This window comes from Oncorhynchus mykiss, chromosome 2 (assembly GCF_013265735.2).
Source record: "Oncorhynchus mykiss isolate Arlee chromosome 2, USDA_OmykA_1.1, whole genome shotgun sequence".
In the NCBI taxonomy this organism is placed as follows: domain Eukaryota; kingdom Metazoa; phylum Chordata; class Actinopteri; order Salmoniformes; family Salmonidae; genus Oncorhynchus; species Oncorhynchus mykiss.
The window spans coordinates 5,567,501-5,595,242 of NC_048566.1; the positions used below are offsets into that span (position 1 = coordinate 5,567,501).

At 44.9% G+C, this 27,742-nt stretch overlaps 3 protein-coding genes across 16 annotated transcripts in view; 2 read left to right on the plus strand and 1 right to left on the minus strand.

Annotated features, from left to right (window-relative positions):
* dync1i1 (dynein, cytoplasmic 1, intermediate chain 1) overlaps positions 1 to 5,118 on the plus strand; it is a 29,625-nt gene extending 24,507 nt beyond the window's left edge. For all 10 annotated transcript variants that reach the window (XM_036935869.1, XM_036935882.1, XM_036935886.1 and 7 more), the window contains 6 exons: positions 636 to 749; positions 1,240 to 1,373; positions 1,699 to 1,843; positions 2,263 to 2,403; positions 3,799 to 3,924; positions 4,355 to 5,118. In XM_036935869.1, the coding sequence (XP_036791764.1) occupies positions 636 to 749; positions 1,240 to 1,373; positions 1,699 to 1,843; positions 2,263 to 2,403; positions 3,799 to 3,924; positions 4,355 to 4,465 (771 nt within the window). In that variant the 3' untranslated portion in view covers positions 4,466 to 5,118. The remainder of the gene's footprint in view (positions 1 to 635; positions 750 to 1,239; positions 1,374 to 1,698; positions 1,844 to 2,262; positions 2,404 to 3,798; positions 3,925 to 4,354) is intronic.
* Positions 5,119 to 7,865: 2,747 nt separating this feature from the next.
* On the plus strand, positions 7,866 to 24,753 carry LOC110506279 (zinc finger protein ZFAT). Of its 5 annotated transcripts, none has more exons than XM_036935845.1 (17): positions 7,879 to 8,150; positions 8,875 to 9,081; positions 10,642 to 10,923; positions 13,074 to 13,256; positions 13,904 to 14,051; positions 14,373 to 14,736; positions 14,842 to 16,318; positions 16,496 to 16,728; positions 16,873 to 16,957; positions 17,213 to 17,362; positions 19,719 to 19,892; positions 20,875 to 20,963; positions 21,173 to 21,311; positions 23,019 to 23,143; positions 23,229 to 23,349; positions 23,489 to 23,634; positions 23,756 to 24,753. In XM_036935845.1, the coding sequence occupies exons 1-17, from the start codon at positions 8,132 to 8,134 to the stop codon at positions 23,981 to 23,983; spliced, it is 4,170 nt and encodes a 1,389-aa protein (XP_036791740.1). In that variant the 5' UTR covers positions 7,879 to 8,131; the 3' UTR covers positions 23,984 to 24,753. The 5 variants fall into 5 exon arrangements, 3 of the variants coding, with proteins under 3 accessions (XP_036791747.1, XP_036791740.1, XP_036791741.1); XM_036935846.1 differs by having other exon boundaries at positions 7,881 to 8,150; positions 8,875 to 9,039; XR_005034680.1 differs by lacking the exons at positions 23,489 to 23,634; positions 23,756 to 24,753 and having other exon boundaries at positions 7,866 to 8,150; positions 22,634 to 23,143; positions 23,229 to 23,252.
* On the minus strand, positions 24,754 to 27,352 carry rbfa (ribosome binding factor A). The gene is made up of 7 exons (XM_036935918.1): positions 26,947 to 27,352; positions 26,684 to 26,714; positions 26,334 to 26,504; positions 25,923 to 26,035; positions 25,642 to 25,726; positions 25,495 to 25,544; positions 24,754 to 25,407 (listed from the first exon to the last, which is right to left on the minus strand). The coding sequence occupies exons 1-7, from the start codon at positions 27,189 to 27,191 to the stop codon at positions 25,032 to 25,034; spliced, it is 1,071 nt and encodes a 356-aa protein (XP_036791813.1). The 5' UTR covers positions 27,192 to 27,352; the 3' UTR covers positions 24,754 to 25,031.
* Positions 27,353 to 27,742: the final 390 nt, after the last annotated feature.

The following is a 27,742-nucleotide window of genomic DNA, read 5'->3' on the forward strand; positions in this document are numbered from 1 at the left end:
TAAGTTAACAGACACCTCCCTCCACACACTGTAAGTTAACAGACACCTCCCTCTACATACTGTAAGTTAACAGACACCTCCCTCCACACACTGTAAACTAACAGACACCTCCCTCTACACACTGTAAGTTAACAGACATCTCCCTCTACACACTGTAAGTTAACAGACACCTCCCTCTACACACTGTAAACTAACAGACACCTCCCTCCACACACTGTAAACTAACAGACACCTCCCTCTACACACTGTAAGTTAACAGACATCTCCCTCTGCCTCTCATATACTCTACTGTAGCGTGTTTATATCAGTGTGACCTCTGGGACCGTATCAAACTTTTTAGAGTAGGAGTGCTGATCTAGGATCAGGTATCCCGTGTCCATGGAATCTTATTCGTTGTCATCTGAGAACTCCTACTCTAAGTTGCTTCGTATATACAGACCCTGTTCTCTGATTCAAGCTAGTTCGTTTGGCTTTTCTTTCTTTTTTTAAGAAATTCAAAAAGATTTCAAACAGATTTGTGTTAACCTCGTCCCCAGGCCAATTGCGTATAAGAAGCGTTGGGAAGAAATGTCTGGGGAACAACGTTAGATTCGTGGTAACATATCTAAGAACCGACCTACTGTTCTTTCCTCTAGCACCCAGTGTACTGTGTGAACGTGGTGGGTACCCAGAACGCCAACAACCTGATAACAGTGTCTACTGATGGGAAGATGTGCTCCTGGAGTCTAGACATGCTCTCTCAGCCTCAGGTGAGCAGAGGGGCATAAGTCTGCTTCCTAAATGGCCCCCTATTCCCTTTATAGTGCACTTATTTTGACCAGGGTCCATTGGGTAGTAGTGCACTACTTTTGACAAGGGTCCATTGGGTAATAGTGCACTACTTTTGACCAGGGTCCATTGGGTAATAGTGCACTACTTCTGACCAGGGTCCATTGGGTAATAGTGCACTACTTCTGACCAGGGTCCATTGGGTAGTAGTGCACTACTTCTGACAAGGGTCCATTGGGTAATAGTGCACTACTTCTGACCAGGGTCCATTGGGTAGTAGTGCACTATAAAGGGAATAGGGTGCCATTTGAGACGTATGTATCGCAATAAACTCCTATTAATTCTCCTCAGAGAATTTATCTAAATAAATGATTTCATTATATATAATTATTTTATCCATAAAGAAAATGACTAGTATTTGTCTTTGTTCCATGTTTATTGAGGTAAACTATATGAGCCTGCATTTAACAGGAGAGTATGGAGCTGGTCTACAATAAGTCCAAGCCCGTAGCAGTAACAGGAATGGCCTTCCCTGCCGGAGATGTTAACAACTACGTGGTGGGAAGCGAGGAAGGGATGGTGTACTCTGCGTCCCGCCACGGCAGGTTAGTGAGCTGAGGCTCAACAGGGACACTTATTTATAACATCAATGTGTCTTCACGTTTCCATAGAAACAGCACATGACACTGGGGGATGTGTGTAATGTCAGTCTCTCACATTATCTCTATTTTACAATGTTTTTTTATTGTTACAAATGAATGCAACCTCATGAAGTTGATGTTATTTATGTTTCCAATGAAAACAGCGCAAGATGTTTGCGATATGTGTGTGTCCTTCGACCAACCAACCTACGGTATCTGGAATGATAGCTTTATCTTAAGGCTCATTGAATGTACTTATGTGAATGCCTTGTTATGTTGTTGTGTGCAGTAAAGCAGGTATAGCTGAGATGTTTGAGGGGCACCAGGGCCCAGTGACTGGGATCAGCTGCCATAACGCTGTGGGCACTGTGGACTTCTCACACCTCTTCATCACGTCCTCATTTGACTGGACTGTAAAACTGTGGTCCATCAAGGTAAGACAAGTCACATTACTCTACACAGGGTGTTACCCCTGTTCCCTGATCTACATTTTAAACTAACAATTACAAGACAGCTATAACTGCCACCTAAGGCCCCAAAGAACCCTCAGCAGTAGCAGCATTCTTGCGCTGTCTCTGTAGAATTAGAATGGAATAGAATTCTCGTAGAATAGAATATAAATTTGTTGTTCTTTCTGTGTCTGTCTCTGTAGAATTAGAATGGAATAGAATTCTCGTAGAATAGAATATAAATTTGTTGTTCTTTCTGTGTCTGTCTCTGTAGAATTAGAATGGAATAGAATTCTCGTAGAATAGAATTTGAATTTGTTGTTCTTTCTGTGTCTGTCTCTGTAGAATTAGAATGGAATATAATATGAATTTGTTGTTCTTTCTGTGTCTGTCTCTCTCTCCAGCACAACAAGCCATTGTACTCCTTTGAGGATAATGCAGACTATGTCTATGATGTCAGTTGGTCCCCTGTGCATCCGGCTCTCTTTGCCTCCGTGGATGGGATGGGTCGTTTGGACCTGTGGAACCTCAACAATGACACTGAGGTGAGTCACACAATCTCATTGGTTACTTTACTTACATATGGCCCATCGTTCCTTTGGGAGCATAGGTTATCGACAACTCCTGTCCATCACACTTTGTTCTGGGCAGTCTCCTCCAGCTCGTTCTTCTCCATCACACTCTGTTCTGGGCGGTCTCCTCCAGCTAGTTCCTCTCCATCACACTCTGTTCTGGGCGGTCTCCTCCAGCTCGTTCCTCTCCATCACACTCTGTTCTGGGCGGTCACCTCCAGCTCGTTCCTCTCCATCACACTCTGTTCTGGGCAGTCTCCTCCAGCTCGTTCCTCTCCATTACACTCTGTTCTGGGCGGTCACCTCCAGCTCGTTCCTCTCCATCACACTCTGTTCTGGGCGGTCTCCTCCAGCTGGTTCCTCTCCATCACACTCTGTTCTGGGAGGTCTCCTCCAGCTCATTCCTCCCCATCACACTCTGTTCTGGGCGGTCTCCTCCAGCTCGTTCCTCTCCATCACACTCTGTTCGGGGCGGTCTCCTCCAGCTGGTTCCTCTCCATCACACTCTGTTCTGGGCAGTCTCCTCCAGCTGGTTCCTCTCCATCACACTCTGTTCTGGGCAGTCTCCTCCAGCTCGTTCCTCTCCATCACACTCTGTTCTGGGCAGTCTCCTCCAGCTCGTTCCTCTCCATCACACTCTGTTCTGGGCAGTCTCCTCCAGCTCGTTCCTCTCCATCACACTCTGTTCTGGGCGGTCTCCTCCAGCTCGTTCCTCTCCATCATACTCTGTTCTGGGCGGTCTCCTCCAGCTCGTTCCTCTCCATTACACTCTGTTCTGGGCGGTCTCCTCCAGCTCGTTCCTCTCCATCACACTCTGTTCTGGGCGGTCTCCTCCAGCTCGTTCTTCTCCATCACACTCTGTTCTGGGCAGTCTCCTCCAGCTCGTTCTTCTCCATCACACTCTGTTCTGGGCGGTCTCCTCCAGCTCGTTCTTCTCCATCACACTCTGTTCTGGGCAGTCTCCTCCAGCTCGTTCTTCTCCATCACACTCTGTTCTGGTCAGTCTCCTCCAGCTCGTTCTTCTCCATCACACTCTGTTCTGGGCGGTCTCCTCCAGCTCGTTCCTCTCCATCACAGTCTGTTCTGGGCAGTCTCCTCCAGCTCGTTCTTCTCCATCACACTCTGTTCCTGTCAGTCTCCTCCAGCTCGTTCTTCTCCATCACACTCTGTTCCTGTCAGTCTCCTCCAGCTCGTTCTTCTCCATGACGGTTTTTATTAGTTAATTGTTTACCACTGTACAGCTTTCTTTTATCCTGGACTGGATGTGTATGATGCAGAATAGGATTTGATCATATTTCTACATAGATCATATTTCTACATAGCTATCTGTTGTGGTTGTAAGATAATGTGACGCTTTTCTTTCTAAAGGTGCCTGCGGCGAGTGTGACGATCGAGGGGGCGTGTGCTCTGAACCGTGTGAGATGGGCGTCGGGAGGCAGAGAGGTTGCCGTGGGTGACTCGGAGGGACGTGTCTGGATCTACGATGTGGGAGAGGTGAAATAATTAAGTCCATCATTTAAAGGGTTCGAACGATGAGAGAATGGGTGCTGTAGCTGAAACAAGATGGAACTCGTGGCCTTGTTGTTGTGCCTTGGATTCTTATTCACTTCTTTGCTGAAATGTGATACATTAGTTAGCCTACTGTTGTTTCTATCCAATTGTTTTTCAGGTTTTTTTTCTTCATATATCTGCTCATCCATATATTTTATACTTATATATTCTTGTCCCATTCCTTTACTAGATTGTGTGTATTAGGTTACGTTGTGGAATTTGTTAGATATTACCTGTTAGATATTGCTGCACTGTCGGATCTAGAAGCATAAGCATTTCCCTACACTCACAATAACATCTGCTAACCATGTGTATGTGACCGATAATATTGGATTTGATTTGAAATGTGACTGACCGTGTTTGTCTCCTGTAGCTGGCAGTGCCACACCCTGAGGACTGGAGCCACTTCGCCCGCACCCTAGTTGAGATCCGTGCCAACCGCGGGGATGGAGAGGAGGAGGGGGCCGTGGAGCTGCCAGCCTGAAACCTTCTCACCCTCTCATCAATGGATGCATCGTTTCAGGACTGACAGCCTGATAACAGACATTTACAGACAACAAACCATCATTTACTGACGTAACACAACAGCAGCACACATGCTTCAGTGAGGTTCAAGTCATTGGGATTAGACTGACTCCAAGCTTATGCTCCATAGATCAAAGTATGAAATGCCGATTTGCCCGGGGCAACAACTATTCTTACCAGGGTTATTTATTTGTTATTGGTTAATTAAACAGTTGATATGTATATACTTGATATCAGAATCATATGGCTTGCAATGATAATGTGCTTATGGGTCTAATGTGGGTCTAAATGTTGGAGTGAGCTAGATATGATCCTTATATTCTACTCATGAGGTTTGATTATCAGATTCCTGTGACTGTTCGTGTTCTTCTTTCTTCAAGGTTATAAAAGCTGCATGAATAACAAGTTGGATCATTGTTTTCTCAAGATATCCAAGTGAACCTTTAATAATGTTTTTAAGTAGCTTTTGGGCTTTTCAGTGCATTAGCATGATAATTATTACATTTTGGTTGCTGTTAAACAATTTTGTTTTGTTCTAAGAAATAAGTCTAAAAATGTATGGCTTTTTGCTGTAAGGACAACAATTGACAATAAAATAAGGATAAATACTGAGAGGGATGTATGCCACAAATCTCACAGACCAGGCTATATGGGCTACTGTAGTACTGTCGTAGAAGTTTTAGGGTTATGGTTGAAGATAATACATTTACAGTGTGTATTGCATTTGACATTTTACTACCATTATTTAAATATTCCACCTATGCCATTTCTGTGTTTGATATTGAATCGAAACATTTGTACAGTAATTTGATATAAACCATCCTCAGTCAGCTACTGTAAAATATTGATTAAGGTCCGTTGTAGTATCATCGTGTGAATGTACTGTGCGTCCTACTTTGAGAATTGACCTATTGCGATGTTATTTATGAAAGGGGTAATCTTGGTAAAGAGGTGGCTTTATTCTTTCTTGTCCACTGTCGTTGACTTCTTATTATAGCTCAGTGGTCATTTTCGAACGTACGCGAATCCACGTAGCAGGCGGAGTTCTGTTTCCATGACAATTACGTCAATATTAGTGTCGGGTAACTAAAGGTCATGCTAAAGACAAGCGCCACACAGAAGGAAACAGAATGGCGGAGGTAAACTTAACTGTTGTGCTTTAAAACGGCGAGATATTCACGTATGGTGTGGCTTCAGTGTCGTTTCGTTTTCGTGGTACTTGGTTTATTCTATGCGTGGTCACGGGGAGGACAGTCTGAGCGGAGCATAGCCTCGCTAGTAAGCCTGAAGGAGTTTGACTTTACTCGGAAGGATAGCATGTTTGACTTTACTCGAAAGGATAGCACAGCTGGCTAGTTGGATATGCTAATCTGCTAGATTACTTTTTGACTGATTTTTTTAGCTTGCAAGTCAGTTAGCTAAATGACGGGCGACTAAAGCCAAATAGAGAACCGTAGTTCGCTACCTAGTAATCCATGTTTACGTTTAATATTGTGAAGCTACTTGTCGGCCTTTCTCCAGTTTACTTCTGCCCGTGTTAGCGTGCTAGCTTTGTGCTTGATTGCACTCTGCAGAGGTTAGCAGCACTAGCGGTAGCAAGCAGTACAAGTTCGTTTCGTTCTTTTAAAAACCACATATATTAAAGTCAAGCTAGCTTCTCTATTTTCTCGGAAGCTTGTTCTAATGCCGATTGAATTTATCAAATGCTATAACTATATTTTTTGTTACCTAATGTTCCTAACTAGCTTGTTTTTATACTTATGATGTAGCAGGGTTCTGAAAAAAATGTAATAATGCAGATAAAGATTTGAAATTGAATGTTTTTCACACAACCCAGGTTCTGAGTTAGTTACACCATTATTCTGGCAGATCGTTGAAATCCAACGTCTATCCAACGCCATCTCTGCTGTTTCTAAAATGACACCGTATGAGGGAGACATAGTCAATGGAATAACAACACTGAATGTTGTAATATATGGATAGATAAACTTGTCAGTATTGTCTTATTTGACTTGTTCATGTTTTCTCACAGCCCTGTAGGGGGCGACCAAGGTCAAAGTTCAATTTCAATTTCCTTAGCTGCTATTGTCAGTGACAGACTGCATACAGTAGTATCATCTTTACAGATATGTTCAGTGTGTTGTCAAGATTGGTTGCCTGGTACTGTAAACATCCCCGACTGGAAGCTGTGATGTACATGTTCTAGCTTTCAGTAGGGTGTTTGCTGCTCCATTCTTCCACAGACTCCTAGACCAGTGTTGTTGTTTGTAGATTTAGGGCTGCATTCCAGTCAAAATTAGCACCTTCTCTTCCTCCCATCACTTGGAGTAAACCCTCCAGTGATGTATGTATGGTGAAGTGGAAGAGGGAAGCAGTTGCAAGTAAAAGTGGATTTGGACCACGGGAGGCTACTGAGGGGAGGATGGCTCATAATAATGGCCAGAACTGCATGAATGGAATGGCATACCTTTCATGTATTTGATACCATTCTGCTCCAGCCATTACCACAAGCCTGTCCTACCCTATTAAGATGCCACCAACCTCAGGTTTGCATCTGCATTTAAATAACTGAATGTTATTGTTTGTACATCTGGTGTTTCCCAGACACAAGTGTGTCTGACTCAAGTGAGTGTGCTTTACTTCCAGTTCTACTGCTGAGGAAATGGAAGTATCCTAGCTTCTCCATTCTGAGTATAGTTACTGTAAACATCCTACACTCAGCTAAAGCCTGTATGGAAGGCTGGGGAGAGGGTGTTTACTTTGGCTGGCTTGGACAGCTTCAATCTGCATGGATGGGATTTAATGGATCACTCATGACGAGATGGAAAGCTTTATTTTTGTATGAACAGAGAAGGCTGCAATTGATTCCCATTGGTAGTTTTTTTTAATGAGAAACCTAACATGTAGAAAATGCAATCAATGGATGATATTTGGATGCATTGTCACCGATCAATAATGACAATACTGTTTGTTATTGCAAAAAATTAAACTTTGCAAATGTGTATTGATTGATTGACTTGACTGATTATTTTATTCCTTGGAATGTTTATAATGTATTTCACAGTTTATAGCATACTATTAGCCTAACGTTTTTATGGACCTGGTTAAAAATGATAGTGATTGCTGAAGAAAATGCACATTCATTCACAAATTGAAATGTTTTGCCAGTTCACACACCTGTATTCAAAATCCATGTAGGCTACATTAATTTAAAGCTTAATCATTTCATCACATTATTTATATAAATTACAGTTTTCTACTGTTATGGGAACACATTTAATAACCATTGACGTGAGTAACCAATCATGATATGTCAGAGGATTTTGTAATAAGGAGAGTACTGTACACGATCCCATTCAAAAGAATGGAGTGGAAACCTTTTACAAATGTGTCAAGGGTAGACTATGCCTTCTGGTCATCCCAGCCACTGGGGGAGAACATCCCAAACCAGCCTGCTTTTCTCTCCACAGGAAGACTTTATCCGCCATATTTGTTGTCGCAGATTCGCCAGAAACCTTCCTCAAAACAAATAAAAATACGATTTTCAATTACTTATTCAATAAGTAATGTAGATATAAATAAATGTACATGTAACTCTTAGGGTATTACGTTTTATTTTACAAACATGGCGACGTCAACTGCAGGTAAGTACTCGATTCGATTGTTTACCTTTTCGTACAGTACTATCTCGAGAAATAACATTTCTTAGCTAGGTAAAAGTAGCAAGCTAGCCAACAGATGTAGTCAAATTACTCATGTGAAGTTTATTCTATGCTAAAAGTGGGGCACATAATTACCGTGACCAGCCACAACATTGACGGCACATTTATTGCAGCTAAATGTCCGGCCTAAAGTTATTGGATTTAGTTTGTAAAGAAAGTATTTATCACGAAACTGTTCCTGTTTCTCCCAGCGTTTAGCTAGTTTTATTCATACTGCTGAGGAGTCAGGAGTTCAACCATCTTTGCTGTTGCAGTGGTAGCTAAACCTGTCTGGAGAGCTACAGAGTGTGCACAGAGCAAACCAATAAACTATACAGCACTGACCTCATTCCATTTCAGTATTCTCAGCTTGTAGTTGCTAGGCTGGCTTGATCATGTAGGCCCTAGCTAGGATGGAATTCAGTATTTTAACTGAAAGAAAGGTAGGTAGCTAGAGGAACAATATACAGTCTCTGACCGAAGAATGAACCACGCAGAACGAACACTAAACACACGAGGAGACAATCCTGGTGTTGCAAGCACCATGCTCTACCAACTGTCAATTCAACTGTCAATGTATCTTATTATTAGGCCGTCAACCTTTTCCACAGTCAAATTTGTACATAAACACACATTAATTTTGGCCTGCCTGGCTGTTAATTCACAGGTGGGACTTCCTCCATCTTCATGTGTAAACTGTGCAACCTGTTCTCTCCACACCGAGCACAGCTCCTCTCCCATGTGTCTGAGAAGCACCACACAGAGGGGCTCAACCCTGATGACATCATTGTGGCCCTCATGCCATTAACAGGTCCACTGGAGAATGGTGGAGGTGAGCACCTCCTCAAAGCAACCAGGGATACTAATGGTGGAGGTGAGCACCTCTTCAAAGCAGACAGGGATACAAATGGTGGAGGTGACCATCTCTTCAAAGCAGCCAGGGATACTAAGGGTGGAGATGAGCACCTCTTCAAAGCAGACAGGGTACTAATAGTCGAGGTGAGCACCTCTTCAAAGTAGCCAAGGATACTAATAGTCGAGGTGAGCACCTCTTCAAAGCAACCAGGGATACTAAGGGTGGAGGTGAGCACCTCTTCAAAGCAGCCAAGGATACTAATAGTCGAGGTGAGAACCTCATCAAAGCAACCAGGGATACTAATGGTGGAGGTGGAGGTGAGACACCTCTTCAAAGCAGCCAGGGATACTAATGGTGGAGGTGAGACACCTCTTCAAAGCAGACAGGGATACTAATGGTGGATGTGAGCACCTCTTCAAAGCAGCCAGGGATACTAATAATTAAGGTGAGAACCTCTTCAAAGCAACCAGGGATACTAAGGTGGAGGTGAGCACCTCTTCAAAGCAGACGGATACAAATGGTGGAGGTGAGCACCTCTTCAAAGCAGCCAGGGATACTAATGGTGGAGGTGCGACACCTCTTCAAAGCAGCCAGGGATACTAAGGGTGGAGGTGAGCACCTCTTCAAAGCAGCCAGGGATACTAATGGTGGAGGTGGAGGTGAGACACCTCTTCAAAGCAGCCAGGGATACTAATGGTGGAGGTGAGACACCTCTTCAAAGCAGACAGGGATACTAATGGTGGATGTGAGCACCTCTTCAAAGCAGCCAGGGATACTAATGGTGGAGGTGAGACACCTCTTCAAAGCAGCCAGGGATACTAATGGTGGAGGTGAGACACCTCTTCAAAGCAGCCAGGGATACTAATGGTGGCGGTGAGACACCTCTTCAAAGCAGCCAGGGATACTAATGGTGGAGGTGAGCACCTCTTCAAAGCAGCCAGGGATACTAAGGGTGGAGGTGAGCACCTCTTCAAAGCAGCCAGGGATACTAATGGTGGAGGTGAGCACCTCTTCAAAGCAGCCAGGGATACTAATGGTGGAGGTGAGCACCTCTTCAAAGCAGCCAGGGATACTAAGGGTGGAGGTGGAGGTGAGACACCTCTTCAAAGCAGCCAGGGATACTAATGGTGGAGGTGAGCACCTCTTCAAAGCAGCCAGGGATACTAATGGTGGAGGTGAGCACCTCTTCAAAGCAGCCAGGGATACTAAGGGTGGAGGTGGAGGTGAGACACCTCTTCAAAGCAGCCAGGGATACAAATGGTGGAGGTGAGCACCTCTTCAAAGCAGCCAGGGATACAAATGGTGGAGGTGAGCACCTCTTCAAAGCAGCCAGGTATACTAATAGTCGAGGTGAGCACCTCTTCAAAGCAACCAGGGATTCTTTGTTTTTCAACGATCTGAATAATTGGCTACTCAGTGCCTCGGTAGTCCTTCAAACATTTGTAGCAGATTGTAATCCGATTTTGACAGCTCTTTTTAATCCAGGACTAGGCTTAATTTGTGTCTGGGAAACCGGCCCTATAGGTCTGTCTGTGTGTAATAGAGTGATTGATGGCAGTGATCATATTTCCCCCACAGATAGCCCTGTTAAGAGAAAACGAGGACGTCCTAAAGGCTCAACCAAGAAGATTGTAGCTGATGGGCCCATGACAGAGACTACTAGCCCCAACCAGAAAAAGCAGAAACAACAGATAGTAGAGGCCCAATCAGAAGCTGGGCCAGTGGACGAGGAAGAACCAGAGGACAACAATGCCCTGGACTGCAAGAAGTGCAACCGTGTGTTCGGCAACAGACGACAGATCATGAAACACATCTGCTTGATGGACCTCAGAGAGGATGAGGATCAGGAGGAGGACAACGGTATGTGTGAAGTCAACTGTCTTATGTCTGTTTAGAATAGATCGGAATAGAATAGTGCTTTATGGTCCATCTAGGGATACGTCCCAAATGGCATCCTATATAGTTCACTACTTTTTTACCAGGGCCCATACACGACATGGCCAAAGGTATGTGGACACCTGCTCATCAGACATCTCATTCCAAAATCATGGGCATTAATATGGAGTTGGTCCCCCCTTTTGCTGGTGTAACAGCCTCCACTCTTCTGGGAAGGCTTTCTACTAGATGTTGTTGGAACATTGCTGTGGGGACTTGCTTCCATTCAGCCACAAGAGTGAGGTTGGGCAATTAGGCCTGGCTCGCAGTCTGTGTTCCAATTCATCCCAAAGGTGTTCGATGGGGTTGAGGTCAGGGCTTTTTGCAGACCAGTCAAGTTCTTCCACAACGATCTCGACAAACCATTTCTGTATGAACCTCTCTCTGTGTATGGGGGTATTGTCATGCTGAAACAGGAAAGAGTCTTCACCAAACTGTTGCCACAAAGTTGGAAGCACAGAATCATCTAGAATGTCATTGTATGCTGTAGCGTTAAGCTTTCCCTTCTCTGGAACTAAGGGGCCTAGCCCGAACCATGAAAAACAGCCCCAGACCATTATTCCTCCTCCACCAAACTTTACAGTTGGCACTATGCATTGGGGCAGGTAGTGTTCTCCTGGCATCCACCAAACCCAGATTTGTCCATCAGACTGCCAGATGGTGAAGCGTGATTCCACCGTTCCAGAGTCCAATGGTGGCGAGCTTTACACCACTCCAGCCGAGGCTTGGCATTGTGCATGGGGATCTTAGGCTTATGTGCGGCTGCTCGGCCATGGAAACCCATTTCATGAAGCTCCCGACGAACAGTTCGTGTGCTGACGTTGCTTCCAGAGGCAGTTTGGAACTCTGTAGTGAGTGTTGCAACAGAGGACAGACAATTTTTACGCGCTTCAGCACTTGGTGGTCCCGTTCTGTGAGCATGTGTGGCCTACCACTTTGCGTCTGAGCCGTTGTTGCTCCTAGACGTTTCCACTTCCCAATAAAAGCACTTACAGTTGACAGGGGCAGCTCTAAGCAGGGCATAAATTATACAAACTGACTTGTTGGAAAGGTGGCATCCTATGACGGTGCCACGTTGAAAGTCACTGAGTTCATCAGTAAGGCTGCCAATGTCTATCTATGGAGATTGCATGGATTGCATACACGCCCTTCCCGTCAAGCGTTCCACAGGGATGCTACCCCATGTCGACTCCAATGCTTCCCACAGTTGTGTCAAGTTGGCTGGATGTCCTTTGAGTGGTGGACCATTCTTGATACACACAGGAAACTGTTGAGCATGAAAAACCCAGCAGCGTTGCAGTTCTTGACACAATCTGGTGCTCCTGGCACCTACTAACATACCCCATTCAAAGGCACTTAAATATTTTGTCTTGCCTATTCACCCTCTGAATGGCACACATACAAAATCCATGTCTCTGATTGAAGTGGATTTAGCAAGTGACATCAATAAGGGATCATAGCTTTCACCTGGATTCACCTGGTCAATCAATGTCATGGAAAGAGCTATATCTATATGTTCACCATCTAAATGTCTATATCTATACCATCTAAATGTCTATATCAATATGTTCACCATCTAAATGTCTATATCTATATGTTCACCATCTAAATGTCTATATCAATACCATCTAAATGTCTATATCTATACCATCTAAATGTCTATATCTATACCATCTAAATGTCTATATCAATATGTTCACCATCTAAATGTCTATATCTATATGTTCACCATCTAAATGTCTATATCTATATGTTCACCATCTAAATGTCTATATCAATATGTTCACCATCTAAATGTCTATATCAATATATTCACCATCTAAATGTCTATATCTATACCATCTAAATGTCTATGTCAATATGTTCACCATCTAAATGTCTATTACAATATATTCATCATCTAAATGTCTATATCTATACCACCTAAATGTCTATATCAATATATTCACCATCTAAATGTCTATATCTACCGGCTATATCTATACCATCTAAATGTCTATATATGTTTATCATCTAAACGTCTATCTGCTCTGTTTTATTGATTGATGCTTAGTTTTCATGATCTCTCCCCACAGACAAAGAGTTTGAGGCTCAACCTGGCGCAGCAGAAGGCAAAGAGGAGGATAGGGAGAGAAGCTCAAAGAGGCCACGGCCGCTCCGCTCTGAGAGGGTTTCTCTTGTGAAGGAGCAGGAACCAGCAGGAGGCCCCAAGAACCCCATCATCAGTGTGGTTCTGACCGCTCATGAGGCACTTCCTGGTAAGTTACAACTACATTATCATCAGTGTGGTTCTGACCACTCATGAGGCACTTCCTGGTAAGGTACAACTACATTATCATCCGTGTGGTTCTGACCGCTCATGAGGCACATTATCAGTGTGGTTCTGACCGCTCATGAGGCACTTCCTGGTAAGTTACAACTACATTATCATCAGTGTGGTTCTGACCACTCGTGAGGCACTTCCTGGTAAGTTACAACTACATTATCATCCGTGAGGTTCTGACCGCACATGAGGCACTTCCTGGTAAGTTACAACTACATTATCATCCGTGAGGTTCTGACCGCACATGAGGCACTTCCTGGTAAGCTACAACTGTATTATGGATGCACCCCAAATGGCACCCTACTACCTACATGGTGTTATACTTTTGACCAGGGCCCATAGGGAATAGGCTGTAGGGAATAGGCTGTAGGGAATAGGGTGCCATTGGGGATGCACATGGATCAACCAGAGGATCTTCAGATTTTATCCAGAAAAGTATAGATTCACAATGTTGCTGTTGGTACATTTTCAGAGTTTTATGTATGAAAAATCAAGAAAGTTTATAGTCTATGTATTCCCGATGACTTGTCTTTGTACCTAGGCTGTATAAACTTTTATCTGTCTGTGTATTTGTTTATTTAGGTGCGACAAGGATAGTGCCGATCGAGGCCACCCCGGCAGAGCCGGTTGCTCCAGCAGACACAGACCCTCAGGAGGCAGGACAGAAGAGAGGATTTCAGGAATATTCCATACAACAAGCTGCTTATGAAGTGCCATTAAAGTCAAACAGGTACAGACGTTTGGGTTGTTCACCACACAGCAGTTGAAGATGAAGTACCCAGACTGTATTGTGGTGTTAATAAACATAATGATGTATTGAGTGAAATGAATCAATGTAGTCTACAGTATTATCAAGCATTGGGAAATGTCATAGTCTATATGTAACACTTTAATGGACGTGTCAACAACAGATTTCAACATTGTTACTGTAGATACAAACATCATGTTTTTGCTATAGCGCAAATAGAATTTTGGCAAAGTTACTTTGGAAAAAGAGCAACACATATTTGGTTCTACTGTATGTGTATTGCAACATCCCTCGTTCATACAGAATAGGACAGACCCAGTTGAAGATCTTCACCTGCGAATACTGCAACAAGGTCTTCAAGTTCCGCCACTCGTTGCAGGCCCATCTGCGAACCCACACCAACGAGAAACCTTTCAAGTGCCCACACTGTGACTACGCCAGTGCCATCAAAGCCAACCTCAGCGTTCACTTGCGCAAGCACACGGGAGAGAAGTTCAGCTGTGAACACTGCTCCTTCCAGTGCCTCAGCAAGGGCCACCTCAAGGTGCACGTGGAGAGAGTTCACCACAAGATCAAGCAGCACTGTCTCTTCTGCAAAAAGAAGTACTCTGATGTGAAGAACCTGCTGAAACACATGAGGGAGAGCCACGACCTAGAGGACAAGAAGGTGACGGACCTCTCTCTCTCTTTAAAAATCTATCATATGCCTTTATACTGTCTTTATTATGAGATATTATTGATGTAGTTATTAATAACATGTATTATTATGAAGGTGAAGGACTCGTACCATGAGTATAGTCTACAGACCAGGGAAGGCAAGAGGCAGCTCCTCTACGACTGCCAGATCTGCGACCGCAAGTTCAAGAACGAGCTGGACCGCGACCGCCACATGATGGTTCACGGTAGCGAGAGGCCGTTCGGCTGCGAGCTGTGTGACCACGGCTGCACCAAGTTTCAGGCTCTCCAGGCTCATGTCCGTAAGCATCCCTTCCTCTACGTGTGTGCTGCCTGCCAGCAGAAGTTTGTCAGCTCCGTGCGGCTGAAGGCCCACCTGAAGGAGGCTCACCCAGAGTCAGAGGAGGCGGTTGGGTTCTCAGAGTCCATCAACAGCAGCTTCTGTCTGCTGGAGCCGGGGGACGACATCAAGAGAGAGATGCTGAGACAGGATGAGATCAGGATGGCTGAGGAGCTATCTCTACTCAACGCCCAGCAGGAGGAGGAGGAGGCCTTCACTGGTGACCCTTCAGAGGAACAGGAGGCCCTCGCTGGTGACCCTTCAGAGGAACAGGAGGAGGCCCTCGCTGGTGACCCCTCAGAGGAACAGGAGGAGGCCCTCGCTGGTGACCCTTCAGAGGAACAGGAGGAGGAGGAGGCCTTCGCTGGTGACCCCTCAGAGGAACAGGAGGAGGCCCTCGCTGGTGACCCCTCAGAGGAACAGGAGGAGGCCCTCGCTGGTGACCCTTCAGAGGAACATGAGGAGGCCCTCGCTGGTGACCCTTCAGAGGAACAGGAGGAGGAGGAGGCCCTCGCTGGTGACCCCTCAGAGGAACAGGAGGAGGCCCTCGCTGGTGACCCCTCAGAGGAGCAGGGGGAGGAGGAGGTCCTCGCTGGTGACCCTTCAGAGGAGCAGGAGGAGGAGGAGGTCCTCACTGGTGACCCCTCAGAGGAGCAGGGGGAGGGAGAGGAACAGGAGGAAGGACTGGGAGAGGGAGAGGAACAGGTGGTCCCTGATCCGGGGCCTGAGGAGACATGCGTGTTAAATCAACCTGCACAAGAGACTGAGACTCTACAAGACAGAACTGAGCCAATCAGTCCTGAACAAACCCAGACAGCAAGCAAAGGCACGACCCAGGAAGTAATCAGTGAGGAGAGAACTGATAAGACACTGATGGAGGAAGACAAGCCTCATGGGGAGAATAACGTCATTGTGGCTGAACAAGACACTTTGGTAGAAAGGCCTTCAGGCAAGGAGGAGTCAGTGGGCCACCAGCAGCATCCAGAAGAAGAAAAGGGTTCTTCATCAACATCACAAGGTCATGTTGAGGAGACTCTCCGGTCTTTGGTTCTGATTCAGGGGGAGGTCATAGGTCAAACAAACGCTTCAGCTGGCCCACAAGGAGAAGATGGCACAACGGAGGAGAGGAGCGCTTTCCAACAGATTCTAGATAAGTTGCAGAAAAGGCAGCTGAACATGGTTGTCTTTGACAGAATCCGAAAGGTATACGGGGACCTGGAATGTGAATACTGTGGTAAGAATATATCACACAAATATATTGACATAGAAAACCATTTTCTAGCAGTATACGTTGCATTTTTACAAGGGTTTGTAATTTCAGCTATTTCATCATTTCCTATGTGTTGGTAATTCATCTGTAAACCAGCTGGTTTGTTGTTAAGCCTCATGTTTTATGTTGTTCCCCGTCTAGGAAAGCTCTTCTGGTACCAAGTGCACTACAACATGCATGTGCGTACTCACACAAAAGAGCATCTACATTACTGTACCCAGTGCAGCTATTCGTCCATCACCAAGAACTGTCTGAAGCGACATCTGATCCAGAGACACAGTAACATCCTGCTCCAGTGCCCCATGGAACACTGTCAGTACTGCACACCTGACAAGTACAAGCTGCAGGCCCACCTCAAAACACACTTTGACAATGTGAGTCTGGGGCCGGGGCCCAAATGGTACCCTACTTTTGACCAGGGCCCATAGGGGTCACAATTATGATCATTATTACATTGAAATGTCTGTTTGTTGACGATTGTGGACTCTTAACATCATCAATTTAATCCAATATTAAAGGAGAAGAAAAGCTTTGCTTGCCCTGTGTGTGAGGAAACGTTCACTGAAGATAAACTTAAGCATCATATCAAGAGCTTTCATCCAGGTAAGAGACCGGAACTAAGCCCAGTCTTTGGTGTTCTATTACAACAGCAGAGTGTTAATGATGTTTAAATCCAAAATATCATACCCATTTCCTGATTGGAGCCAGGCAGCGAGGTAAGTAAGCCTCGTCAGAGCCAGAACGGCCCATAGGGCAGGAGCCTAATCCTGTTTCTGAATCTTGAGGCAGCTTTAATGTACATGTACAGCCCCTGGACAGGACGCTGGCTATGTAGGTAAAACCATCTCTTATCTGCAGATACGCCGATGAACACCATCTCCGAGGCGCTTGGGGTGAGGGTGCAGGTGAAGGGCTTGATCGGGAAGAGAGCGTCTAAGTGTCCTTACTGTGACAGCTACTTCATGAGGAACGGAGCTGATCTGCAGCAGCACATCTGGGCTCACCAAGGTAGGACAATCAAACTCATTAGGCTGCGTACCAAATTACATCCTATTCCCTATAATGAGTTATACTGTTGGACTCTGAGGTGGCCCGAAGTGGTTTTCTACACATGTTAAAAGGCAATAGCAACTACCACACTTAACTTTTTAGAAGAAAGTTTTGCTTGCAACGAATGTGATATGTGGTTGTCTTATCGCTGTGATGTGTGCTTGTCTTATCGCTGTGACGTGTGCTTGTCTTATCGCTGTGACGTGTGCTTGTCTTATCGCTGTGACGTGTGCTTGTCTTATCGCTGTGACGTGTGCTTGTCTTATCGCTGTGACGTGTGCTTGTCTTATCGCTGTGACGTGTGCTTGTCTTATCGCTGTGATGTGTGCTTGTTTTATCGCTGTGATGTGTGCTTGTCTTATCGCTGCGATGTGTGCTTGTCTTTTTGCTGTGATGTGTGCTTGTCTTTTCGCTGTGATGTGTGCTTGTCTTATCGCTGTGATGTGTGCTTGTCTTATCGCTGTGACGTGTGCTTGTCTTATCGCTGTGACGTGTGCTTGTCTTATCGCTGTGACGTGTGCTTGTCTTATCGCTGTGATGTGTGCTTGTCTTATCGCTGTGATGTGTGCTTGTCTTATCGCTGTGACGTGTGCTTGTTTTATCGCTGTGACGTGTGCTTGTCTTATCGCTGTGACGTGTGCTTGTCTTATCGCTGTGATGTGTGCTTGTCTTATCGCTGTGATGTGTGCTTGTCTTATCGCTGTGATGTGTGCTTGTCTTATCGCTGTGATGTGTGCTTGTCTTATCGCTGTGATGTGTGCTTGTCTTACCTACCTTAGTTGAATGCACTGACTGTAAATCACTCTGGATTAGAGTGTCTGGTAAATAACTACTGACTGTAAATCACTCTGGATTAGAGTGTCTGCTAAATAACTACTGACTGTAAATCACTCTGCATTAGAGTCTCTGCTAAATAACTACTGACTGTAAATCACTCTGGATTAGAGTGTCTGCTAAATAACTACTGACTGTAAATCACTCTGGATTAGAGTCTCTGCTAAATAACTACTGACTGTAAATCACTCTGGATTAGAGTGTCTGCTAAATAACTACTGACTGTAAATCACTCTGGATTAGAGTCTCTGCTAAATAACTACTGACTGTAAATCACTCTGGATTAGAGTGTCTGCTAAATAACTACTGACTGTAAATCACTCTGGATTAGAGTCTCTGCTAAATAACTACTGACTGTAAATCACTCTGGATTAGAGTCTCTGCTAAATAACTACTGACTGTAAATCACTCTGGATTAGAGTGTCTGCTAAATAACTACTGACTGTAAATCACTCTGGATTAGAGTGTCTGCTAAATAACTACTGACTGTAAATCACTCTGGATTAGAGTGTCTGCTAAATAACTACTGACTGTAAATCCCTCTGGATTAGAGTGTCTGCTAAATAACTACTGACTGTAAATCCCTCTGGATTAGAGTGTCTGCTAAATAACTACTGACTGTAAATCACTCTGGATTAGAGTGTCTGCTAAATAACTACTGACTGTAAATCACTCTGGATTAGAGTGTCTGCTAAATAACTACTGACTGTAAATCACTCTGCATTAGAGTCTCTGCTAAATAACTACTGACTGTAAATCCCTCTGGATTAGAGTGTCTGCTAAATAACTACTGACTGTAAATCACTCTGCATTAGAGTCTCTGCTAAATAACTACTGACTGTAAATCACTCTGGATTAGAGTGTCTGCTAAATAACTACTGACTGTAAATCACTCTGCATTAGTCTCTGCTAAATAACTACTGACTGTAAATCCCTCTGGATTAGAGTGTCTGCTAAATAACTACTGACTGTAAATCACTCTGGATTAGAGTCTCTGCTAAATAACTACTGACTGTAAATCACTCTGGATTAGAGTGTCTGCTAAATAACTACTGACTGTAAATCACTCTGGATTAGAGTCTCTGCTAAATAACTACTGACTGTAAATCCCTCTTGATTAGAGTCTCTGCTAAATAACTACTGACTGTAAATCACTCTGGATTAGTCTCTGCTAAATAACTACTGACTGTAAATCACTCTGGATTAGAGTGTCTGCTAAATAACTACTGACTGTAAATCCCTCTGGATTAGAGTGTCTGCTAAATAACTACTGACTGTAAATCACTCTGGATTAGAGTCTCTGCTAAATAACTACTGACTGTAAATCACTCTGGATTAGAGTCTCTGCTAAATAACTACTGACTGTAAATCCCTCTGGATTAGAGTGTCTGCTAAATAACTACTGACTGTAAATCACTCTGGATTAGAGTGTCTGCTAATTGACCAACATGTAAAAGCCACTGTGTCTCTTCCCTGTTAGGAGTGAAGCCCTTCAAGTGTTCCCTGTGTGACTACGCCAGCCGCAGTAAGAGCAACCTGAAGGCCCACATGAGCAGACACACCACGGAGAAGACACACCTGTGTGACATGTGTGGCAAGAAGTTCAAGTCCAAGGTCACTCTGAAGAGCCACAAGCTGATGCACACAGAGGACGGTGAGAGAGAACCCACAAACGCTTTGAGATCTAGGATGAGTCCCAAATGGTACGCTATTCCCTATATAGTGCACTACTTTACACCTGGTCAGAGTTCCTGGTCAATAGTAGTGCACTATATAGGGCTCTGGTCAATAGTAGTGCACTATATAGGGATCTGGTCAATAGTAGTGCACTATATAGGGCTCTATATAGGGCTCTGGTCAGAGTTCCTGGTCAAAAGTAGTGCACTATATAGGGCTCTGGTCAATAGTAGTGCACTATATATGGAATAGGGAGCCATTTGGGATCTAGTTGGGTAGTTAACATTTAAGTATTTTACCTCTGACTGTACTAACCAGCAGGTGAGTCTGTCTCTGTCCCTCCATACTATAGGGTTAGGTATGTCCCTCCATACTGTAGGGTTAGGTATGTCCCTCCATACTGTAGGCTTAGGTATGTCCCTCCATACTGTAGGCTTAGGTATGTCCCTCCATACTGTAGGGTTAGGTATGTCCCTCCATACTGTAGGGTTAGGTATGTCCCTCCATACTGTAGGGTTAGGTATGTCCCTCCATACTGTAGGGTTAGGTATGTCCCTCCATACTGTAGGGTTAGGTATGTCCCTCCATACTGTAGGGTTAGGTATGTCCCTCCATACTGTAGGGTTAGGTATGTCCCTCCATACTGTAGGGTTAGGTATGTACAGAGTGTGATTACAGAGCTGATGAGTATTGTCATCCTGTCTCTGTCCCTCCATACTGTAGGGTTAGGTATGTCCCTCCATACTGTAGGGTTAGGTATGTCCCTCCATACTGTAGGGTTAGGTATGTCCCTCCATACTGTAGGGTTAGGTATGTCCCTCCATACTGTAGGGTTAGGTATGTCCCTCCATACTGTAGGGTTAGGTATGTCCCTCCATACTGTAGGGTTAGGTATGTACAGAGTGTGATTACAGAGCTGATGAGTATTGTCATCCTGTCTCTGTCCCTCCATACTGTAGGCAAGCAGTTCCAATGTACAGAGTGTGATTACAGCGCTGCACAGAAACCTCTACTGGTACGACACATGGAGCAGCACGCCTCTTTCAAGGTAGTCAGAAGAGGGTCGTCTCTCTATATAAAGCTTTTATAATACAGTCACTAGCATCAATGTATCAACACCAGCCTCTAACAGGTTCAACTTCCACTACCATGAAATACATTTGGACAGCTTAAGGGAGCAGCACAATGTTCCCTCAGGGAAAAAAGGACCCTTTCTAGTCTTCATTATTGAAGCCAATTGAAATATGTTTTCCACAGCCCTACCGCTGCGGCCACTGTCACTACTCCTGTAACATAGCAGGACCCCTGAAGAGACATTACAGCAAGAAGCACCCCAACCAGGCGTACTGTAACGCAGGGCCTGGGCCAGCCACCTCTGAGGCTGTGGAGCAGCAAGGTGAGTCGCTCAACAGAGACACACCGATCTCTGTGTCTCATACTATACCAACCAGGAGTACTGTAACGCAGGGGCCTGGGCCAGCCACCTCTGAGGCTGTGGAGTAGCAAGGTGAGTGGCTCAGCAGAGACACACCGATCTCTGTGTCTCATACTGTACCAACCAGGAGTACTGTAATGCAGGGGCCTGGGCCAGCCACCTCTGAGGCTGTGGAGCAGCAAGGTGAGTCGCTCAGCAGAGACATACCGATCTCTGTGTCTCATACTGTACCAACCAGGAGTACTGTAACGCAGGGGCCTGGGCCAGCCACCTCTGAGGCTGTGGAGCAGCAAGGTGAGTGGCTCAGCAGAGACACACCGATCTCTGTGTCTCATACTGTACCAACCAGGAGTACTGTAACGCAGGGCCTGGGCCAGCCACCTCTGAGGCTGTGGAGCAGCAAGGTGAGTGGCTCAGCAGAGACACACTTAGCAGACGCTCTTATCCAGAAAGACTTAGTCAATGTATTCAACTAAGTTTAATAGGGAAAAACAAGTATTGTTGTCTCTACCTTCTTGCCCATTGTGCTGTTGTCTGTGCCCAATAGTGTTTGTACCCTGTTTTGTGTTGCTGCCTTGCTATGTTGTTGTCTTAGGTCTCTCTTTATGTCGTGGAGGAGGTATTTTGCCTTTTGGGAGGCCGTCATTGTAAATAAGAATTTGTTCTTAACTGACTTGCCTAGTTAAATTTTTTAAATCAGTCATGTCAGTTCCAGTAGACCCATCTCCAAAATAAAACCTGGAATCAGTCTTTACTCCGTAGAACAGAGGCCCCGGAATCAGTCTTTACTCAGTAGAACAGAGGACACGGAATCAGTCTTTACTCAGTAGAACAGAGGACCTGGAATCAGTCTTTACTCAGTAGAACAGAGGACCTGGAATCAGTCTTTACTCAGTAGAACAGAGGACCTGGAATCAGTCTTTACTCAGTAGAACAGAGGACCTGGAATCAGTCTTTACTCAGTAGAACAGAGGACCTGGAATCAGTCTTTACTCAGTAGAACAGAGGACCTGGAATCAGTCTTTACTCAGTAGAACAGAGAACCTGGAATCAGTCTTTACTCAGTAGAACAGAGAACCTGGAATCAGTCTTTACTCAGTAGAACAGAGGACCTGGAATCAGTCTTTACTCAGTAGAACAGAGAACCTGGAATCAGTCTTTACTCAGTAGAACAGAGGACCTGGAATCAGTCTTTACTCAGTAGAACAGAGAACCTGGAATCAGTCTTTACTCAGTAGAACAGAGGACCTGGAATCAGTCTTTAAAGTGTCCCGTATCTCTAGGTGGAGTGAAGTGTCCTGTGTGTGACTGTCCTGTATCTCTAGGTGGAGTGAAGTGTCCTGTGTGTGACTATGTCCTATATCTCTAGGTGGAGTGAAGTGTCCTGTGTGTGACTATGTCCTATATCTCTAGGTGGAGTGAAGTGTCCTGTGTGTGACTGTCCTATATCTCTAGGTAGAGTGAAGTGTCCTGTGTGTGACTGTCCTATATCTCTATGTGAAGTGTCCTGTGTGTGACTATGTCCTATATCTCTAGGTGGAGTGAAGTGTCCTGTGTGTGACTATGTCCTATATCTCTAGGTGGAGTGAAGTGTCCTGTGTGTGACTATGTCCTGTATCTCTAGGTATAGTGAAGTGTCCTGTGTGGGACTATGTCCTATATCTCTAGGTGGAGTGAAGTGTCCTGTGTGTGACTATGTGTACGGTACCAAGTGGGAGATGAACAGACACCTGAAGAACAAGCATGGCCTCAAAGTGATTCAGAGTGACGTGCTTGGTCTCAACCAATGGGAGGTAAGGTTTCATACTCTCCTATATATATGGTCAATATTAAGATGTTTTTCTATGTCTAGACACCGTGTTGTGTGTGTGTTCTGAGGTGGTGGAGCAGTCGGTGGAGGAGCCCCTTACCCAGTACCTCCACATCACTGAGACAGAGGACCCTCAGGGGACCGAAGCTGCCGTGTCGGCCCTCCAGGATCTCAGGTTCACAGAGAACGGTTAGGACAAGTTAGCCTGATCCCAGATCTGTTTGTACTCTTGCCAACGCCATTTGGCTCCTTGTCAAGCCACATACAACAGAGTGACATATCCTTGGTTTCCCTCACTGTGTTTAATGTATTGGAATGCTCTGCTTAGGGGTGGTGGCGACCACCACAGAAGGGCTGGATCCCACCGCGGTTAACATCCTGCAGCAGATCATTGAGCTGGGGGCAGAGTCTAATGATGCCACAGCAGCCTCCATGGTGGCCATGGTCCCTGGCAGAGTGACCGTGGTGGAGCAGGTAAGAGCAGTGTCAAAAGTAGTGCACTATAAAAGGGAATATGGTGCTTGGGCCCTTGTCAATAGGGAATATGTTGCCATTTAGGACATACCACTCCAATCCTCTTTCCAACATCTTCCAGGTGGCTGAGGAGGAGGAGCAGGGGAGCCACACTGTGATGATCCAGGACCCCTTCCAGCAGGCAGCCTCCATGGAGCTGGGTGAGGAGCACCATCTGGTGGTGTCGTCTGATGATGTGGAGGGCATGGAGACGGTCACCGTGTACACTCAGGGAGAGGACGCCTCCCAGTTCATCGTCTATGTCCAAGAGGCTGTGCAGACCGAGGAGCATACTGTGGAATCGATCTGAGCAGGACAGAGCGTTGGTGCAGGCATGGAGGAGCAGTCAACAGTTTCATCCCGGGTCATTCAGTAGGTGGAAGACATTTTTAACACGGGGAGATATTACCTGAACTTGTCCAATTAGAACACAGATTTGCATTGTTCCGTTGCTAGACATTTTTCTACAGTGTGCCCTATTGAACTCCACCCTGGCTTGCTCTATGAAACCCACAACCAATCTCCAATGGCTTTGATTGGAATAACACAGTGGCTTGAAATGTATCATTTCATCGCTTATGCCTTTTCTCTGTGATTAGCATATCCTTACGTTAATTCAACTTAATACATCAAAAGGCTTTTCTTAGAAAACCAGATTTTGGAATGTACTTTTTATACAAGTGTATAAGTCATTTAGTAAGGGGAGAAGTAAAATATTCATGGTGGGATTCAATCTGTAACGCTGTGGACAATGAGCCTTTGTTACCGCGGTCACAGAGATCACATTCAAGGCAAACGCTACAGAGGACGTCTTAATGGGAAATTACCTTTTACAATATCAAGAGCCTTTTCAGATTGCATCTCCGCCTTTTACTCAACTTACAACATAGTTGCAGTTTTTGCATGATGTGCCTTTAATGTTTACAACGGATCATTTACACGACTGGATTCTTTATAGGACTAGATTGGTGATCATGTTTTTCTATATACACACCCCCCTCCCCAATCCTGTTGACTAATATTTCTACACCTATTGGAATGGTAGTCAATGAACAATTAAATGTATCATGACAAACTCAATACCTTGAAAGTGTTTATTGACATGAACAATTCACCCATGTCTGATCTCTGGTGTAAAACTACCAAAACACACATGTAAGGAGAGGGGATCTCCAGAACACTGGTCATTCATGTTGCCTTCCAATGCTCCTCGGAAGTGAGAAATACAAGGTTCAGACGGCGAAACAAACCGACTCTCCCAAGTTGGACTTCCGAATAGGAAAGTCTGATGGAGATGATAACCGGGATTACAAGTTGTGATGTTTCGTCACTGACATTCCACCTTTTCAACTAAGGATCTAGGACTTCCTGCTCTCCTCAGCCATGAGTTCTCGGACCTGGTCGTCTTCCTGGCTGAATGCCCGGCCGTCCTCCTCCTCCTCCCTCTCCTGACCCTGGCTGTGCCTGGACAGAAGGTACTCCTTAGGGGTGATGTCATCATCAACGGGCCGTTTAGACTTCTTCTTCTTCTCCATTATCTTCTGCTTCCTGTACTCTGCCAGCACCTCCAGCTGCTGCATTGTGAGCTCTGGTGCCAGAGTGTTTGAGGTAGTGTCTTTGACCCTCAGTTTGTAGTCCAGGATCTGTTTGTTGAGAGCGTCGTGGTCAACCCCGAACAGCACAGGTTTTTTAGATGTGGTGGGCTGTCCTGATTCCACTACATGTAGTTGTTCTCTGGAAGAAATTAGATGTATTATGTCAACTTCAAAAATTCACTTGACTGTATTTACTATTTGAGCGCCAGTCATCAGACTTTCTCACCCCAGATCATCTTCAGGACCAAAGTCAGCCATCTTGAGTAGGTTTTCAACCTAACAGCACAGTCCACAAGCACAAAGTCCATCAGCACAGTCTGTCATAAAATGTTGAATATTGTTTGTGTTCTAATGAATATGAAATGCCAATTACCTCAGACATGGCTGCGTACTGTTTATCCTTTATGAAAACCAAAGGAGGGACACCACCAAGGGTTTGATGAGCCATAATGAGGTACCTGTTAACAACAGAACAGCACAGGGGTTCTCTCTAACATCATCCTGAAACAACCTAGCCCGAGTGTCAGTCTCCGTGTGCTATCCTGCCAACTCCTTGACATGGACCGTTGGCAAGAACACATAGATCTGGAACCAGGCTAGAAACAATCACCACAGAAAGAGAAGAGTACTGCTATTTTCTGAGAGAGTGCTTACCTTATACGAGGGCTGCTCTTGTCCAGTGCTTGCTGAATCTGGTCATCCTTCTCTGACACACCACTGGTTTTCCAATAGACCCGGCAACTAGAGAAGTCTACAGGCAGGGACACCTGATGTGACACACACACAATATTATAAAAACTCAAACGGAAGGACTTTGCATTTTGGCGCCGTCCAGGCAGTGCTGAGAGGGATAGAATGTACACAATACTAGCACCAATTTTATGAAGCTACCTTGCATTACCAAAATGTCATTGAATATTTCAGTCCAAGCTGAAGTACTTCCTAGCCTAGTCCCAGATCGGCAAGTGCTCAATGCTGTCATTGTCCAGCCAAACATGACAATGAGTGACATGGAGTTGGCGTGATTGCACAAACACTCCGGCACTCCGGCTAGGTTATTCCTACCCTTGAGATGTCCACACTGTAGTTGTAGACCTCATTGTTGACTTCGGGGGAGCTCAGTAGATCAGTGATGGCCTTGTACAGGATGGAGTTGAGGACTCGGGTGCGCATGTTGTCCTCTTGGCTTCGTTTCTTAGGTGGCTTCAGAGCACTGAGCTGACTGGACGGTGGCCCCTGTCAGAATTACACAAAGGTTCAAATGTGAAACCAGATACAGCAAGCCTGAGTGCCAGTCTGTTTCTACTGTCTTGACAACTCCTATGGAATTGTTATGCCAATGACAACAGATCAGGGACCAGGCTGAGAATAAGCATAATTACAATGTAAATCATGACGCGAGACAGTGTACCAACCTGGGGCGGTGTTTCATACCAGAGCTTCTTCCTGTTGAAGACATGCAATGAAGAAAACGTTACTCAAGTCATAGCAGAAGAGGAGCCTGGTACCTGATCCGTTTGTGCTCATGCTAACAACTTGTTATTGTCAAGCCAAACATGCTTGGCGTGACAAGGATTCGACATGACGGCTCAGACTAAACAGGCTAGCAAGACATGATGAATCAAATCCGACAACTCAGGGCTTGCTACCAAAACGTCAAACCATAACGTTCTCTTACTTTGTTTTGTTGACAAACTTCCTCAGCAGGTTTTTACCAGCACACTTGGAAGAAGTGTGAAAATCTCTTCTGTCATGACAAACTGATGAGACGGAACGGCGCTCGCGGTTCAAATGATGGACTCGATGCTGCGGATCAAGTTCGACACTGCCGCTGGTCCGTTTCTTCAAAGCCATACAACTGCTCGCGTAATGCTGAAGAACTAGACATGGTTTTACTCTTGAGTATGTATTAATACCAAACATAATTAATGTTACTCAACCCTTTAAAAAAATGCTAGTGATTTCCTTCGGTCGCACACCAGCTACCTAGCTAGCGTGTATATATAAACATCACTCTGCACAACTAGTAATGTCTGTCTGAAGAATGGGTTAAGGCAGAAGCAATCGTTGTCAAAGCTACTTCTTGTTTGGTATTGTGGCAAACAAATGTAATAGGTGTAGGCCGCCACCTACTGTATTGGCTGTGTATCCGCCTACTATTCTGTAGTATGTATTCAATACACTTTGTGAAACAATTACTCTACCAACTAACCCTGCACCCATTAAAACCTCACCACTACCTCACTACTTTAAACCTACTCCAGGCCAGCAGCCTGGGACACTATCGTTCAAAATATCTTGTAACTCTACTGCAGTAAAATGCCCGTACACCCAATGTCAGCTAGGAATCATCGATTGTGGATTTATACCACAGATAAGGTTAGATAATATTAATTCAAATTGTTAATACCATTTTTATAAATCTACTAGTAGACTTGTTGGGTGTATTTCAAGCCAGGACATACTATATTTAA